This window comes from Antechinus flavipes, chromosome 6, assembly GCF_016432865.1.
Source record: "Antechinus flavipes isolate AdamAnt ecotype Samford, QLD, Australia chromosome 6, AdamAnt_v2, whole genome shotgun sequence".
Lineage (NCBI taxonomy): Eukaryota > Metazoa > Chordata > Mammalia > Dasyuromorphia > Dasyuridae > Antechinus > Antechinus flavipes.
Window position 1 is genome coordinate 201,364,042 of NC_067403.1, and position 18,923 is coordinate 201,382,964.

Below are 18,923 nucleotides of genomic sequence, written 5' to 3' on the forward strand. Positions count from 1 at the left end.
AAAAGGTACTCACCCCCCTTAAAAGGCAATGCTCATAGGCTAGGGTAATTTTGATTCCAACACACTGAACTTTTGCCTTATCTTATTACAATATTCTCAGGGGGATAAAAGCTGCTGCTGTCAGGATACGGCCTCTTGGCTAATAGTAGTTACAGCTTTGTGGTTGTTTTTGTGGTTGTCATGTGAAATGAAGAATTTGGGCTTGGTGATTTAAAAGGTCCCTTTAGCTTTGCCATTCTATACCTGATTCTCTGCTTTGATTTCTGTTTCAGTCAGTGACAGAATATAAGGAAGAGTGAATACCTCTCTCTGGATTGTTATATGTTAATGTGCTGGGTACTGTTGGGACTCATTGATGAGTACAACCTGCTCATAAGACTTTCATTGTTCCCTCATCATCTCTGTGGGTTTAGGACAGGCTTTGCAGTTCAGGGGCTGAGGCTTGGTCCTGGAAGGAATCTTCATGGGGGCTGTAGGAGGGAAGGGAAAGACTGTCTCCACCCCTGGGATGAGTGATGGTGAAGGTCTTATGCCAGTTTCTTCTGGAACTGGCCTCTGAACTTATGTGGGATTTCCTTCATGCTGCAGCTGAGTGAGCTGCCTGGGAACTTTGTCCATCAGGACCCCAACATTCAGAGGTTCTTTAATTTCATTTGAGTCTCCCTCCATTTTCAGACTTATTTATTTTGTGTCTGTCTGTCTTTCTGTATCTTTCTATCTGTCTGTCAATCTACTTTCTTCCTTCCTGCACTCTTTTTGTTTGGTCTCTTTCTCTTCCTTTTCTATCTATCTTCTCCTCTAGATTTATAAATGAACTTTAAGCATTTCATAATAGGGTCTTTGACCCTTATACAGAAAATTTGTCAACTCTCCTCTTATGAATCACCTACTTTTGGACCTTGATTTCTTCATGTGTAAAATGAAGGGTGAAAGTTAGGGGCTTCCCCCCGGCCCTTTTAGCTTTGACATTTTATATGCATCCTCACTTTGGAATTGCTGTTGTCCCTATCACTGTTTCTGCCCAAGTTCATTGACATAATTACAATTTCTGACCCTTTAACATAATATCCTATATTTTCATAATTTCCAACACACTTTCACATAAGTTATGTTGCTCAGAAAGAGCTAGAAGGAGAGACTTCTGAAATGAGCATACTAAAGTAGCTCTGTTGTTCCAGGGAAGGTAGGAATCAGACAGCAGATTGAGGGAGAACACCTCTTCTTAAATGAGAGAGGTGCTTTGCTGTGGTAGTGAGACGATGCTTTTAGCTCCATCATCATACGGAAAGTTGAGCAGGAGGCCTGGGAAGAAGGAACAGTAGGGCGGCTTTCCAGATTTTCCTGGCTCAGACGTTTATTAGATATCTTCCTTGTTTTGTTTGAGCTTTTGAATTCTCATAAAAACATTCCAAAGTCAGGTGATTGAGGGTTACTTCAGTTTTGTAGTACTCTTACTCATGTTCCTGGAAATTGACAAGCGGACTGTAGAACTAAAATAAAGGACATTTTAGTTACATTGATAAATCCTCCCCAGGTGGTTGGTGAAATGTTCAGGCTTGCAAATATATTCAGATTGTTCTTCCAGAGCACTTGATTTGGAATCTGGAGATCCACATTTGAATTCTGACTTTGCTGTGTTCATCATGGTAGAACCACAAGCAGGTCAGGCCCTCAATTTCCATATTTGTAAAATGCATGTGATAATAGTTGGAGTATGAATTTCATGGTATATTGTGAGGATCAAATAAGAATACATGAAGCACCATATAAATGTCAGTCATTGTTATTATTTTAATGCTCTTCACCCAGAGCAGTAGGGGTTTTGAAACACATACACATATATTCCCAGACATGTCTGCTGTGGAGATACTATACTGTGAGTGATTTGAGTTCTCCCCTGTTAAGAGTAACTTAAAATTTCCTTAGGGAATGTTTGAATTAGGCAGGAAAAGCATCTGAAGGAAGGAAAAAATAGGAGCGAATAGAAAAAAATAACTGAAGCAATTCAGTGGAATTATAGCCAGAAAAGTGCAGCAATTTAGAGTGCCAGAGAGACTGAGCAGTTGAGACTGCATTCTGAGGGAGGAGGCTGTATCATGACACCCTGGCAACTTTCTGAGGGATGAACTTTATTCCCTGACCTTGTTCCCAGATTTATAGGGATTCTTTCTGCAACCCTCTAGGTGATGGAGAGCTTCCTGGAAGGAGAGCCCCTGGATATGAGACATTCATGATCATTGAGGAATTTTAAAAGTATCAGGAACCTGAGCTTTGTGCAAACTTATCATTGATAATTGGAAACAAGAGAAGTCTTGATCAGACACTTAGGCAACCAGCACTTTTAGATCCATATACACTTGGATGACGTTATTGTTGTCATCACCACCATTATTTTTTTAATTGATTTATTTTGATTTTATATGACTTTCATTTCTTAATATGTATTACCTCTTCTACTCCTTTGTCTACAGATCCCTTCTCAGAGTCATGTTTTTGAATGCATAAATAAAATATGTAGGTTTACCTTGCAGTTTTTTTTTTTAAGTTTATAAAAGCTAGGGTAAGAATACTTGATCTAAATGGAGAGAAGGGATGCCAGGACAAGTGTTTCTCTCTTGTTTAGAACACACATTCTTGATTTAAATTATTTATTGAGTGTAAATGTAATACTAAGATGGTTGGTAAATTTCTTGAAGTTAAAAATTCTGATTGTATGCTTATTATCTTAATGTCTTTAGGTATGATCTGGATGCATGTGACATTCAAGAGAAATATCCTGATTTATTTCAAGTGAATCTTGAAGTAGAAGTGGAACCTAGAGACAGGCCAAGTCTTGAGACGCCACCATGGGATAACTTAAATATGAAGGGACTGAATCCAAAAATTCTGTTCTCCAGCCGAGAGGAGCAGCAAGACATTTTGTCTAAATTTGGTAAAACTAATTATTTATAATGATGAAACACATACTTTGTTTTCTTACATCCTCAAAGGAATTGTATTTTTGAGTGCTTATCTTCTTGACAAAGGTAACCATGCTTGTTAACTTTGCACATTAATATCCTACTTTCCATAACAATTGGTTTTTATTTTTATAAATTTTTAATGAGAAAATTTCTTGAGTGTGATTTGGGCTTTATCAATTTACTGCGCTCTTCCACTTATTGGCTTACCTCATGCAAATATTATGGAATGTTGACCATTTAGGCTCTCAAATCTCTACCTGCCAACATACTATATAGAGCAAAGGATCTTGGGAATGTTATGCCATTTTGGGAGTAATCTGGATAGGCCCTTGGCAGTCTGTTTCTAAATAATCCAGCAATTTTCTGAACAGGTCCTCAAGTCATCTTACAAGGCCTTGGATCTAGAAAAGACAGCAAATAGTCAGGAATTCTCTTTTATGTGTGACTATTTTATTCTCTCCTCCTCTGCAGCAGCCACAATGGAGTTTAGAGCTGCCACTTTTTTCACTGCCTGGTTTTTCTATAACTATGGCTGGTAGGAATGAATAGCTTTTTGTGCATTTGTTCCATTGGCCCTCCTTTGTTTTTACAATAGATGCATGGTATATTCAAGATTAGTTTGAGAAAAATTCTCTTATGTCTTGATGTAAATAAAGTGGGAAAATAATATCCAGCTAATTGGAACATTATAAGTATTAAATAATGTTTTTATATATATTTTGATGTAGCTCTAGAGTGGCATCATTTGTTTTAGATAAGTAGAAAACAGTTATTAAATCAATATTTCTATCTTATTTTCAAATTGGTCACTTTGTTGGGAGTTGACTTAGGATGTGGGAAAAGAGTAAAAGGAAAGGAAGGCAATTTTCCAGCTTCTGATCAGTTGACCTCCATTGTTTTATTTGAATTTACTTCTGAATTATTACAAAAACATTCCAGTGCTAAGTGATTTGGATTTTATTTCCATTTTGCATTAATCTTGCTCAAGTTCCTAGAAAGTGAGAGTGGCTATGTTCATTCAAGCTAATTGAAGTAAGTTAAAATATTGGTAATGTTATCTCCTTTGTGTAAAGCCTTTAAAGGAGAAAAGTTATTAGTCAACTGTCAGATAGATTAGGGAAAAAATAGGCATTTAAATGAGCTTTCTGACTAAACCATATTGATAAAAAATTTTTTTTTTCAATTCAGTAAGCATTTATTAAGGTACCTGTATTTAAAGTTCTCTTATGAACAATAACTGTGTGAAGTAACATGTTATTTAGAGAGGTGTATGTTTAACTAAAGGATTCCTTATTTTATGGAATGGTATTCCTGAAAAGTTTTTATACTGAGTCATATTTTAAATGCATAAAGGAAACTTATGGTAAAGGAATTCTGTGATGATTTTGTTTATAAAGTAGAGGGTTGATTTGATTTTAAAGAAAGTGCCACTTGATGTATTTCTTCTAATAAATAAGATATTAATTTATTAGATTTACTTAAAACAGTTGCTTCCTATTGTGAGAACCCTAGTTGAATTGAAAGTTTTATGAAAACTATAAAATTTTGTTAGTCTAAGCTGTTTCCTAGGTGCCTATAATAGATACATACTGCCAAAATAGGTTCTGCTAAACGATATACATATACATACAGTATGATAAATAGTCTCTATCTTTGGAGAACATGTAGCTTAATTTATCTCTTTGCCTTTGTTTGCCATTTCACAAATAATAGGTAAACCAGAACTTCCTAGACAGCCTGGATCCACGGCCCAATATGAGGCAGAAGCTTCCCAGCAGTCCCCTGAAAGTGTGCTTACAGAGTCAGACTCTCCACAGAGTAACAGCACCGACACAAACAACTTTTTTCATACATTGGACTGGCAAGGTATGGGAATGATGAAGACCTTTAGTTTGGATGCATTAGGCTGATCTGATTTTATAAAATTTTGATAACTGACATACCTGGTCAAATCACCAGTCTGTCTCCGACACTGGTACTAAAGCATTGTATCCCTTTTTGTTTTTGTCTAACTCTTAGAGGAACAAGATAGATTTCTTGTTAGAAGCATCATCTAACAAAAATAGATTTTCATGTTGGCCTTGTCTGAAAATGTGCCTCATTTGGCTGCATATTAAATGGCACCACCTCTCTGTGGGTAGGAGATGTGTAGGACTTCATCAGTCCCCACGTGATTAATCATTGTATTGATCCTAATTCTTAAGTACTTGAGAACTCATTTTTACATTGCAGTTCTGCTCCCTTCTCTTATCCACACAAATCTTTTCAAGTTTCTATGAAACCTTCTTTCTTCATTTCTTTCAGCACAATTTTGCCATCACCTTCACTCACCATCATTTATCCACTTACCCTCCAGTTGATGGGCAACCCCTTAGTTTCTAGTTCTTTCCCATTACAACAAGAGCTGCTGTGCATGTTTTCCATATGGGACCTTTTCCTCTTTCACTGATCTCTTTGTGGTCTAAGCCTAGTAGTGGTGTCATTCGATAAAAAAGGTGTTCAGTTCAGTGACTACTGGAGCCTAGTTCCAAATTGCTTCCAGAATAACTAGATTAGGTCACCAGCAGTATATATTAATGTGACTATGTGCAGCCCTTTTACAATTTGCAGTTTTCCTCTTTTGTCAACTTAACCAATCTAATGCATATGAAATGGAATCTCAGAATTGATTCAATTTGCATTTTTCTAATTATTAGTGATTTGGACCATTTTTATGGCTGTAGAAAATGGAATTTCTTCCCTTCCGAATTGACTGCTTATATCTTTTACTAATTGAAGAATGGCATGTATTCTTATAAATGAGACATTTATCAGTGAAACTTGCTGTAAAGATTTTTTCCCCCAGTTAACTATTTCCCTTCTAATCTTAGTTTTATTTGGATTTGTTTGTGTAAAAATCTTTTAACTTTATATAATCAAAAATTGTCCATTTTATCTTTTCTGATCCACTCTTTCCCTTATTTGATCATGAATTTTTCTTCTTTTTGTATATCTGAAAGGTAATTTTTTCTTTGTTCCCCTAACTTGTTTATGGTGTGATTTTTATGTCAAGGTCATGTATCATTGCTTTCTGTATGAAAATCAGGCTCATCTCTTCATTATCTTAGAGCTGAATCATAGTCATTCTTACTTCTGTACTCGGGCTAATATTTTTGTCACCTGGAATGTATCCCTTCCTTCTTCCAGTTCTCTAGATAGCTTCATCTTCTGACATATATTTCTTCAAGGCTTCCTTTCCTTCATGAACCTTACTATGATTTCCAGGTTTCTGTAAAAAATTTTTTTCTTTTATCACTGTGCATGTCAGCATTATTCATTGTATTTCAGTTAATTCTTGTGTCATTTATATTTGCTGTATTATGGGTGGCAAATCTTATTCTTCCACCTAGAGCACTAACTTCGTAACAGCAAAGATCATTACTATTGTAACTTTTGCCAAGCATGTAATATTGTCCCAATAAATATCTATTTATTGACTCTATGTGTGTGTGCAAAAAAAAAAGCCTATTTTAATCATGAAAATCTTAGAAGAATATTTCTCTAAGCATTTGAAATTTAATTTGTTTATGAATCTATGTTTTCTCTCACCCCCTCTTGTTCCACACCCCTGTTACTCCCTCTTAATTTTTCAGAAGGAAAAGTATCAGAATCTGGAGTAGAAAATAACTTTCTTAAAGAAAACCATTTTGCCCTGAATGAAGACAGGGATGGAAGTGAGTTGTCTGATGAAGATCCTTCTACTTTCCCTGGTGAGAACAAAGTAATTAATGTTGAAGAAGAAGCGTCAAATGCCCCCGAAAAAGTAGAAGATGAAAATTTACTTTTCGATACAGATTATGAATCCTCAGCCCAGCTGCAAGAGTCACAGCAAGAAGACAGTGTTGATTTGCTAGGTTTGGACTCTGAAGATGGTTCAGAGCAAAGCCATGCCACCAAAGAAATTCAGAGCTCTTCTAGTAATGCTGATCTGTTAAGCAATCTGTTTGTTGCCAGTGCAGCCATTTCAGAAGAACCTACTGGGGACTTGCTTGGGGCAGGGACAGATTTCTTTTTCAGCAACCCTCCTCCTCCTTCAGATAATGCACAGAGTACTTCACAAAGTGTAGCACACTCTTCAGCTGGTATGTACTTCTTCCAATAATATTCTAATTATGAATTTCTTATTAAGATAAAAAATAAATATGAAGAAGATAAGTGAATTTTAGCTTTTCTTACTCTGCTTTGCTTTCTGCTTCGAAGGGTCCATGGATCTAAGACTTGAAAAAAGGAAGGAAATAGTAGGGTTTGTAGATGGCTGAATCTTATAATTATGGGATTATATTCTCACTGTAGATTTGATAGAGAAGGTTTCAAGAAGTTCTACTGGAAGTCAGTGATTTTGATCATGTACATGTGAAAGATTTGATAAGAAATCTAGGATATCTGTGCCGGGAAGATTAGGAGATTAATAGAGGAGAGGAGGAAATAGAGCTTGGAGGTAGAAACAACTGTTAAATCTGAGGGTTTGAATGATATGGTGAAAAATTACTGAACTACAAGGGATCTCATAGATCATTTAGTTCTAGAATCCTATAGAGCTAAAGAGTTCTAATAATCATCTGTTCTAGTATGCTAATTATTTTAGGTGAAATGTGAAGCAGGTTACCTCAAGTCACCTAGAGACAACCAGCAGCTAGGTGTCTTGTAATAGCTAAATCGTTTTGTATTCCACCTTCTTTCTGTCCCAGAGGACACTAAAGAAGAAAAGTCCTTTTTGGAAAGGTAAGGAAGAGATGAATAGAGGTTGAATATCCGTGCAAGTTTCAGAATTAGCTTCTGATTAATTGACGAATGAGGTGAGGCCGATTGTGCCATACTTTCAGGTTGTCCTATATGGTAGACTTGAGAAATGATATCTGATCGACCTCATCTGAAAAGTTATTAGCCACATCACTGGTGCTATTTGAGATGCTCCTTTCTGGAAATCTACTTCTTGATCACATCCTATTGCAGTTTCAGACTGAGAGCTAGCCTTGATTTTGTGGAATCTTCACTATTGCAGAGTTTGCTGGGAAGTAAATTTCTATAAGATGAATTTTGTCCCCTATGGACTTTTATTGTATAGGAAATTTTTCCTCAGGGAATGAATCCTCCAGTAGATTTGAATTCAAAACTTTAATTGAGATGTTAAATTTTGGCTAAGATCTCAAGTGTGCTTGCTAAAATGGTTTCTGTCATTCCTCAACATCATGATCTTTCCTTGGCCAATGTCATTCTTCCCTCTGTTATTGCTTCACCATACCCTGCAATAGGAAATCATAGGTGTGGGGAACAGTCTGAATTTCATATTTGTAGCCTCCACAGCAAAATTTTGTTCACCTCTCTCCTTTTTCTGTCTAGAGGTTTACAAAAGCTAATAACACTTAAAGACTACATTATCACACTTAAGCATTGTTATCTAACACACATACTTAACCAAAAAATTCTTTATGTTTGAGCCATCATTTTGTCCATTGATTTAATATGCTACTTAACTAATTTTGCACATTAATTGAAATAAATAAAATTATTTTCCTCAAAACAAGGACATTTATTGTGAGTGACGTGCATATGTAGATTTTCCCCCACAATACTAAAATAGAAATTTTATCTTTTGAAATCATTATTTTTACATTTATTTATAAATGAAGGGATGATATAAAAATATAGAAATTATGGAAATATGTAAATTTAAATTGAGAAGTAAATGATATCTTTTTGTTTTTGTTTTTGTTTTTAATTTTTTTTTAAAATAACTTTTTATTGATAGAACCCATGCCAGGGTAATTTTTACAACATTATCCCTTGTACTCACTCCTGGTCCGATTTTTCCCCTCCCTCTCTCCTCCTCCTCCCCCAGATGGCAAGCAGTCCTATACATGTTAAATAGATTACAGTATATCTTAGATACAATATATGTGTGCAGAACCAAACAATTCTCTTGTTGCACAGGGAGCATTGAATTCAGGAGGTATAAATAAACTGGGAAGAAAAACAAAAATGCAAGCAGTTTATATTCATTTCCCAGTGTTCTTTCTTTGGGTGTAGCTGCTTCTGTCCATCCTTGATTAATTGAAACTGAATTAGATCTCTTTATCGAAGAGATCCAGGAAATAGACGATATCAAGAAACTTTTGTAGTTTCACTTTTAGGGATGCCAAGATTCACTCTCTTATTTAATACAATCCTAGAACTTAATGAAAAGATATTCCTGATATTGCAGACATGTAAATTTATGGAACATAAGTCTTTTAAGATTTTTCAGATCTCCGATCTTCTGAGCTTTAATTTTACCACCATTATTACGTAGACTTGACTGAATACATTGAAAGAGTTCTGAATAACCTGTGTAGAGTTATCTCTTGTTTATTTGCTATCAAATAAGAGAGTCTGATGTTCCCAGCAGTTACAAAATAAACTGACTAAATGCTTAGGTGTAGTAGTTTAACTTACAATTGAATGCTATAATTATAACTTCCTAGAAGCCATTTGTCTTCTCTCTACACCAATGCTCTTAATTTTATTTAATTAATTTTAGAATATAGATTTTCCTGTACCAATATGCAAAATCTACACAGTATTTCTGAGGCTTCTCAAATCTGGCTTAGGAAGATCCCTAGAATAGAGGGATGAAGTGGCCAGGGAATCAATATGAAGGAAGTGGTTTCCATGGGAAAAGAAACATGAGTTTGAATTAAGTAGATGTCAATAAAGATTTTTTTTTTAATCGTATAATTGTGGGTTTTTTTTTTTTTTTTTTTTGAGATTCCTCATCATTACTTGAAATAATTTCTTTTTTTAGCTTTGCCTTCTGGGAGGAAGGTCAGTAGTACTATCATAATGATGAGACATATACTTAAAATTATTTCTTATAAGATGTCATTTTACCTTTAATTGAGTGGGTTAAAGTAAAAATTATCCTGTTAGTAAATTCTAACAGCTCATTATTTTGACTACCGTTTTGTTTAGCTGATCCATTTGATCCATTCACGATGTCATCCAGTTCAGAAACTCAGAGTCATTCCAATCCAGATCTGTTTGAAGATTTTCTTAATCCCAGTTCTGCACCAGCCTCATCCAATGTGTTTCCTTCTACACATAGCGCACCTCCTCCTTCTTCCAGCTCTGACTTTTTAAATTTAGGTAAGTGAGCCATGGATAATTTGTAAATTTTGATGTTGCTGTAGTAGGAGGTTGTGTACTGATCAAAAGATATATAGCTGATATTTAGATTAAATTTCTTATCATGTACTATTTGTTATAATGAAGTCTCTATTGTAGGTATAGAAAGCACATCTTTTGTGAAAATGTCTGCTGAAAACTACCATAATTTGTAAAACTTTAATGTATACCAACCTCTACAGATTTTGTATTACTAATTTTTTGAGAATAATAAAATGGTGTCTTAAAGTGTCTATTCATTAACTCCTTTGGCTCAAAGGTTCCTAAGTCTTAAGAGTAATACTGCATTTTATCCTAATCCAGGAGAGTGGTGCTTCTTCCTTCCTTTCTCCCCTCTAAGGCAGCACAATATGCTATCATTGGAAAAAACCTTAGAAGTCATCTTGTCTTTTTTTACTTGAAGCATGAATCTCTTCTACAATATCCCTGATAGGTAATCAATCTAATATATACAATTCTCTAGTTTTATAGCATGATTCTTTGAGGATGATTATTTGAAAAAACTGACATTTATATAACATTTTAAAATTTAAAAAGCATTTGACATACACTTTTTATTTGATTCTTACAACAGCCTATGGAATAGGCACTCCACATTATAGTTTATATTCCTTGCTCATAGCCATGTGGGTAATAATTGTTACAGATAGGAACCAGCTGTCTTGACTGCAACTCTTTTCTTCTATTATTACCACTTAACCCTTTTAGAAAGTTCTTATCTTGACCTGAAACTTGCCACTGCAAATTCTTTTTATTGGTGCCTATTAAAGAGCTCAGGAGCCAAAAAGAAACAGGTATTCTCATTCATCTTTTTTTTTTTCCTCCAAAAAACTTCTTGCCCTGAAGTATTTTAGCTCCACACTTCTTCATTCGTCTGAAATTTCAGTGTTCAAAATGCACAGTTATCTCATTGCTAGATCATAAGGACCTTTATTAAACTTCATTATTCTTCTTTTCTTTCTCTCATTTGAAACTGTGACCTTCCTAAATAACTTTTATAATTGCTCTCTTGATTCTCCTAACTCCTTGATTGCTGCTTGTTCTGTTCTGCTAGATCATGATACGTCTTTTTCCCCTGGTGGTGATATCACCATGGTGCTGTCCTAGGTCCTTTCATTTCTCTGCATTTGGTGATGTGGTCATTTCTACATTTGGGAGATGACTCCCAATCTGTATATTCAATTGTGATTACCTCCTGCCTAAACTGCTGCACTTGAGTCACTAGTCCCTGCACCTTAGGTCTCTTCCTTTTCCAGTCCATCCTCCACATAGTTTCCAAAGTGATATTCCTTGAGCTTAGGATAGTTTGACTATCACTCCTTTGCATAAACTCCATTAGATTCTTATTACCTTTAAGATCAAATGCAAACTGTTCTATTTAGTATTTAAAGCTTTTTACAATCTTGGTTCTAGTAAATGATGATCAGGACTATACTACAAATATTTGACTTACTGACCATCGCTTTGTTTCTGGTTGTCAGACCCCCTAAAAGTTCTGCGACTACATTGCTTCTCCTTGTCCTCACAAGTAAACAAACACTTATTAATTGTCCGATATATGCAACCTACTTATACTTGGTCCTAGAGATGCAAAGATGGCTCTCCCCATTATGGAATATACTATCTGGGGAGAGGAAATAAACAAAAATAATTGCAGTGCAAAATAGGATATTATCATTAATGTGTATAAGAGACAGATGATTTAAGTTCTATATCTTTTAGTAAGAGAATTATGGAAAATTGTTAAATATTTCCTTCTTCAGAGTTTTGCCATTTTGTTACTATCATCTCCTAGTAGCCATCTCTATCCTTGAACCTCAGCTTGTTGGGCTTGGCCTGCAGTGCTGTAGATTGGTTTCTGTGTTTGAGGGAGAAGGTGGCTTTTTAGGTTAGGTTGAAAGGTAAGAGTGAATGGTGACCCACAGTCAACATACTCTGTCTGTACAATGGAAAGAGGACTAGACTTGGATGAGGAGGCCTAGGTGGGGCCTCTTTTTCATGTTATTAATAGATGAATGATCTGGGTAGATCATTTCAACTCTTAATGTCCTTATCTTTAGAAAGGGAATAATGATAATAATAATAATAATAAAAATAAAAAATAATAATAAAAAACAACTTCCTCTCAGGGTTATAAGAAGAGTGCTTTGTAAAGTTTATGGCCTAAAAAAATAGGAAAATTTCTTTGATATTGTTCGACTCACTTTTTTTTTTAATCTTCCATTTAATGAGATAATGGGTTAATGTGGAATTTTGCATCAGTAGATAAAGGTTCCAAAAAGTATTGCGAGGCAATTGCTCTCACCAAGAAAGAGACAGATTCTTGTTTGTTTAAACATAAGGCGTTGGTTGACAGAAGTGATTTTGAGAACATAACGAGAGACAGATTCTCTAGAATGGAACCACAGAGCTGCTTGTCACACTTGGCTAGGAGCAAGACCCTTAAGAGGACTTCTCAGGCCAGAGATGTTTGAGAGGAAAGGGCTGAGAAATGAGTTATTCTTTGTTGAAATATCAGAACATTGAGATAAATCAGAGCTCTTTGGTCCCTGAATTGGATGCTAGAGTGAAGCTGACTGGAACTAGTATCCTCAGAGAATAGAAAAAGTACTAAGAGAAGAAACCCAAATTAGGTCTAATAATTCTGTACCTACATGTGACCATGCCCAGAGAGGCTTGTGCTTCATGTATCATGCTTGCTTTAAATAATAAGCCTCTGTCATTGGAACTTTCTTCCAGGAAATTTGCCAACAGAGCAGCCTACCAAAATGACAACTTCTGCCAGTCACCCTGATCTCTTGGGAGGATGGGACTCCTGGGCTGATTCCTCTGGGATTGGCAATATACCATCACCGCAGCCTGCCAAACCTGCATGTGAAGGTAGAAAGTATTAACAGATATCCTACTACTGAAGAGAGTGAAGGCAGTTCTTGTGTGGCAGCATTTATTTGAGGATAATTGTATAGTTACATCCAGGAACTGAGAGGTTGACAGTTTAATTTCCTTTTGAGTAGTTATATATAGTGGTTTGTGTGTTGTCTCTTCCATGACATTGTGAGCTACTTCGTGAACAGAGATTTAGGAGGGATGTATGTGTTTGGGGGAATAGGGGGAGAGGGATTTGTCTTTTGGCATTTCTTTAAATTTCTAGAGCTTAGTATAGTCCCTGCCAAAAATGGGCACTTAATAAATGCTTGTTTTCCTTCCTTCCTAGAAGACATTTACTAAATACCCGTTGACTTTTTTTTATTGAATATGAAATATTTTCTCCATTCCATAGGCTCAACCTTTTCTTCAGGAAGCCAGTCAGGTGTTACCTCTGGCTCATCTGTCAGCCAAGCTAAACCTCAGAGCTTTGATCCCTTTGCTGACCTTGCTAACCTCAGTTCAAGTATTCAAGGTAATGAGTGAAATTTATAACAATAAAACAGAAATTTGTGTTTAAAATGTTAGTATTTATGGAAATGATTTCTTTTTCAAAGTGTTAGATTATAAAAGCTTATAAAATTTAATTTAAGTATGTATGAATCCAAGTGTTTTCATTACTATTGTGTTTAAAAAACAAAAAAAACAAAAAAACCTTTCTATTCTAGCCATTGATGGACTAATAAATCCAGGCATTCTGAAAATTGAAACTCCTATAAATTTTCTAGTGGATCTTAGAATCTCCTTCAGTAGCAGCATATATGAAAATTGATACACCACTTCATTGGGAACTTTGGTTAAAACTTAGCTGATGAGTTGGGGCAGTACCTGGACATCTTTGCAATTCTTCACTGACTGCATTGTGTAGAAAGGAACTTTTCTTGCACTTGAAAGAGTCAGGTAGAGAATTGAGAGAATTGAATTTGAAGCAGAAAGTTTCCAGAATTTGAAAAAAAGGCTGAACCACTGTTAATGATTTTTTAGGGCTCAGATTTTAAGCAGAGACCACATCTGATATGGAAAAAATTCTAGGTTAGGATCTGTTTGTCCTAAACTCTGATATCGATGACATGTTTGAGTAGTAATCTTTTATCTGGTTCAGAGCTGCATTTTTCTTAGTGTACTTCTTAAGCTGCTAGTTTTTTTTCCCCCCCTGCTCGGATGTAAAATTAATTTCTTATTCCCTATAATACTTTATGGTTCTTTTCATGAGAATGCCTTATTTTAAATTTTGGTGTTCTGATCATTTTAAGATATTAATTGTGCATTTACTATGTGGGAGAAATCTACTATGTAGATTTCTGACATACTATGTATATGTTCTGTGGTTTGGACATTTCTTATTCTGAAAATAGGAATTTGTCAAATGTACTGTTTTCTTTTTTCCTCTGTCTTCCTTGTTTGGCTTTCTTCTCTTTTCCTATTTTCAAGTTGCTTTGTCCTTTTTCTGCCTCTGTATTCATGCATTTTTGGGTGTGTTTGAGTTACTACCCTCCCCCCTTTTTTCCCCCAAACAATAATAATCTGCCTTCTCTCCCTCCCTATTCTACCAGTTTTGAAAGGAGAAAACTGCTACAGACATCTGTCTAAGCAAAACAAATTCCTAGATTGATTATATCCAAAGAAGTATGTCTCATTTTGCATTATGCATTCATTAGGAACGTGGTTAGTATGGTTCATCCTGATTCCTCTGAAACAGTGATTGCATTAATCAGAATTTCTAAGCCTTTCCAAGTTGTATGTCTTTACAATATTGTTGTTAATCTATAAACTGTTCTTTTAATTCTGCCCTCTTCTGAAACCATTCCATTTATTATTTCTTACAGCATAATGGAATTTCATCATATTCACATCTGTAATAACTTGTTCTAATTTCCCCTAATTGATGGCTACCTCCTCAGTTCCCAGTTCTTTACCATCACAAAAAGAGCTGATATTTTCATGCCTCCTTAGTTAGAGATTGTTTTGCTTAATTAAGAATGTCTCTTTATTTTATTATTTATTCCTCTCCTGTTTTCTTGTTTAGAATGTTTTTCTGTACCTAATTTTGTGTGTGTGTGTGTGTGTGTTTTCCCCCTCCTTTGATCAGTTCAAATGATACTGAGATTCAAGTTTCAGCTGTCATTTCTTTCTTTATATAGACTTGCACCATGATTATATGAGATTATTTTCTTCATCCATCTTCTATCCCTTTCCCTCTTTGTATTCCTCTTTGCTTTCTTTTCCATTCTTCTTTTAAGCTCATCAAAACATAACAACTATTCCCATGCCCTCTTGTCTAATTATATTCCTTAAATGATGGTTCTCTGGGAGCACATGAATAAACTTTATATTAGAATATAAACAGTATATTATTTTAGTCGCTTATAATTATTCACTCATGTTTACCTTTTATATTTCTCTTGGCTTGTGCGTTTGCACTTTAAATTTCTGTGTGACTGGCCTTTTCATCAGGAATTTTTGGAAATATTCTTTATCATTAAAAGTTCTTTTGGGGTCTTTTGCCTTTTTTTATATCCCTTGTAGCACTTATGTACCTGGCACATATTAGCCACTTAATAAATATTTATTGACTTTCAATTAGCATTTCAAGGAGTTTGTTGCTTAACATGGTTTTTTTAACCTCTTATGACAAGCTGTTAATTTTCATTCCAATATTTTCTTAGACAGCTCTCATTCCTTTTCTACTTTTCTTACTCTAGTGTTCCCATTCCACTCATAAAAAACCTTTTTCCCCCCTGAATTCCTTCATCTCTTCCAGGGATACTAAAGCTTATAGTCAAGCTGTTTTTTTCTTTGAGGTTTTGCTTGTAGATGTTTTGGAGTCATTCTCTTCTGGATTTGTCTTGAGCATCCTTTTGCCCTAATAGGTCTATGTTGGGATTTTTTTTTTTGGAAGGCTCATTCTTCAGCTTACTTCCTGGCTTTTAACTTGTTATTAAAGTTAGGGGAGCTGCCTTTTTTTTTTTTTTTTTTTTTAATATTGAATGTTGTGTTATTTCAGATTCTCAGACTTGGAGAACTACAGTCTTTCATTGTTTTGAGTAATTTGGTTTGGGGCAAAATCTGATAGTTGCTCCTGTCATCTGAGCTCTCTTAAGTTCCTTACCTTTGTTTGGGTCTGAGTAACATTAGATGCTGCTGGACTGAGCTTCTTTCAGCTAACTAGGAAACTCTCCTAATTTAGAGAGCAGAACTGTAGGCTCCCCTTGGATCCTTTAAACCTGAACTGATTATTCTTATGGGGGCTTCAGGAAAGGCTAGAAGCTAGAACTGAGATCTGCTCCTTGGATCAATGCCAGGCAGCCACTGCTGGCTTCTGAACTTGTTCCTTGCTTAGTACTCAGCCAAGGGCCTTGGACAATTCTTCACTGAAGCATTACTCCAGGCACAGTGTCTTTTGGAGTCTGCCCTGGATCTCTGACAAAGAACTGCTTAGTGAGCTGCTGTTCTTCACTCGTCACAAATTTTTACCTCCTCTATACTATTTTTGGCATCCCTACCCTCTTGCAAAATATTTCCCAGTTTTGGAATATTCCGTATGGTTGTTTTTGGCTAGATCCAATACCTAGTCTCCTTACGTGTCTCTTTATGCCTACTTAGGCTGAAAAACAATGCGTTGCATTTCCCAGTTGATACTCACTCTGATGCGGGAAGATCAAGGATGAACCTTGAGAAAAGATTGTAGCCTTAGGTAACTAGACTTTATATAGTTTGATGTGATCTCTTCTTCCTTTAAACTTCCTTACTTTTCCATCCTTAATTGTCATTTTAATTTTCATTGTAGTACTTATGGAAAAAGAAAGAAGAAACTAATAAATTCTGTTGTACAATGAGAAACCGAAAGAGAGAGATGAAAAATAATGATTGCCCCATAGGATAGGGATTAAAGTTGTCCTGCTTGACCCCAGGGGGCAGATTTAGGACTGATGGATAGAAATGGTTATGCTTAGAGAGGTGGCTATCTCTGTAGGGACAAGTTAGGTTCATTACCAACAGATTATACCAGATTAACTCCAATTTGTTTTTTGACATAGTTGCTAGAAACTAGATCAGGAGATTTTTAAGTGGATACTGAGTATATCGATTTTACTTTGTCATTTGACAAGTCTTTGATGAGCTCTTTGTGGATTAGATAGACACAGGCAGTGGTGGTAGTAGCAGTTAAGTGAGTTGATTTGATTGGCTGGATCCAGAATTTGAGGACTGATGCATCAGTGTAAGTTTCAAGATATCTCTCTTGTAGAACCAAAGTTTCTGTGTTCAACATTTTCATTAGTGACTTGGGTGAAGGCATGTTGGGATATGGTTTATTTTAACACTGGTACAGTTAAAACCCTTTATACCTTTTTCTTCTCTGTACTTATCAGTTTAGTCAGTGTACTTTCATAAATTTAGAACTAGAAAAGATCCCAGAAATCATCTAGTCCATTTTACAGATGAGAAAAGTGAGGCAAAAGAAATCCCCACTTAAATAAAAATGAAGTGCACAGATATTTGTAATCTTCTGTTTCATAAATGTAGCATATCTAGTACTTTAAAACTTTTTAGTACTTGACACTGCTTCTGCAGGAAAATAGTGCTGGCCATTGTATTCTTGATTACATAATAATTCTTAATTTTTTGTGCTTGAAGAATTGCTAAGCATTTTTTTTTTCATTATGATCCTGGGAGGTATCATTTCCACTTTACAGAGGAGAAAATAGAGGCCAGCACTAGTCTTGTTGGCCCAATTAGGCCAGAAGAGGGAATTCTAATGTAATGTAATCACACAACAAACGTTTCAAAGGAGGGCTTTGCCTCTTTTTCATCTTGACATAAATGCATTTGTATAATCATGATCTTAAACATTGATTTCCTAAAGAGGAATTTATTCATGATCCAGAGCTCAAACTTGGTATTATAGCTGGTGATTTTTGTGCCTAAGATAAGTAAATTCACAGAGAGTAAAGGATTGGGGGGAAGGAGGAAGGATAGGGAACTTGATTTATTCTTTTTTCATTATCATGGGGGAGAGGGGGATATGAAGCCCTTAAAAATGAGTGGGCAAGTAGAGTTTTGATTTTCCTACAAATATAAGTATCTTTGTTGAATACTAACACAGCATGTTTTCTAAGAATTCTTTAATTCTAGGAATTCTTTAAAAGACTGATTGGAGGGGACAGCTAGGTGGCAGCTAGGTGGTGCAGTGGATAGAGCACCAGCCCTGAAGTCAGGAGGATCTGAGTTCAAATGTGACCTCAGACATTTAACACTTCCTAGCTGTGTGACCCTGGGCCAGTCACTTAACTCCACTTGCCTCAGGGGGAAAAAAAAGACTGATTGAAGGAAGAATGGAGACTGCTGAAGTCTTTTGACTTCTTGACTTCTTGAGTTCTGTTATTTCTGTTTTCTGTATCCAGAGTATATTGAATATTGAAAGCCAAATAGATTTTCATTCTGAAAAAAATATTTTTCTAAGCCTCTCATTGCTGCGCCATTGTTTTCAATGATTTTGAAGACTAATAAGGTTAGAAGATAGTGTTTTGAGCAGTTTTGGAAAATGATCTGTTTCCATGAAAATTTTCATTTCTTTCAGGTTCTTCTTGTGGCTTTTCTCCTGGGGGATTTGTCTCCAAAGCAACTCAGTCTTCAAAAAGTGGAAGCCCATGGCAGACAAAGCCTCCAAACTATGGTCCATCGTGGCCTTCCCAGGCAAAATCACAACAAACCAAATCGAGTCCACAGACGAAACCTAATTATTCTGTGAACTTCAGTGTTATTGGAGGACGAGAAGAGAGGGGCATTAGAGCTCCCAGTTTTGGTAAGTTGTAGGTGTCTTTAGTATATGATTTT

At 35.6% G+C, this 18,923-nt stretch overlaps 1 protein-coding gene across 2 annotated transcripts in view; it reads left to right on the plus strand.

The window, feature by feature from the left end:
* Positions 1–18,923, plus strand: part of GAK (cyclin G associated kinase) — a 122,865-nt gene that overhangs the window by 88,083 nt on the left and 15,859 nt on the right. For both annotated transcript variants that reach the window (XM_051966106.1, XM_051966107.1), the window contains 7 exons: positions 2,739–2,932; positions 4,677–4,829; positions 6,596–7,084; positions 9,951–10,124; positions 12,903–13,043; positions 13,444–13,563; positions 18,667–18,891. In XM_051966106.1, the coding sequence (XP_051822066.1) occupies positions 2,739–2,932; positions 4,677–4,829; positions 6,596–7,084; positions 9,951–10,124; positions 12,903–13,043; positions 13,444–13,563; positions 18,667–18,891 (1,496 nt within the window). The remainder of the gene's footprint in view (positions 1–2,738; positions 2,933–4,676; positions 4,830–6,595; positions 7,085–9,950; positions 10,125–12,902; positions 13,044–13,443; positions 13,564–18,666; positions 18,892–18,923) is intronic.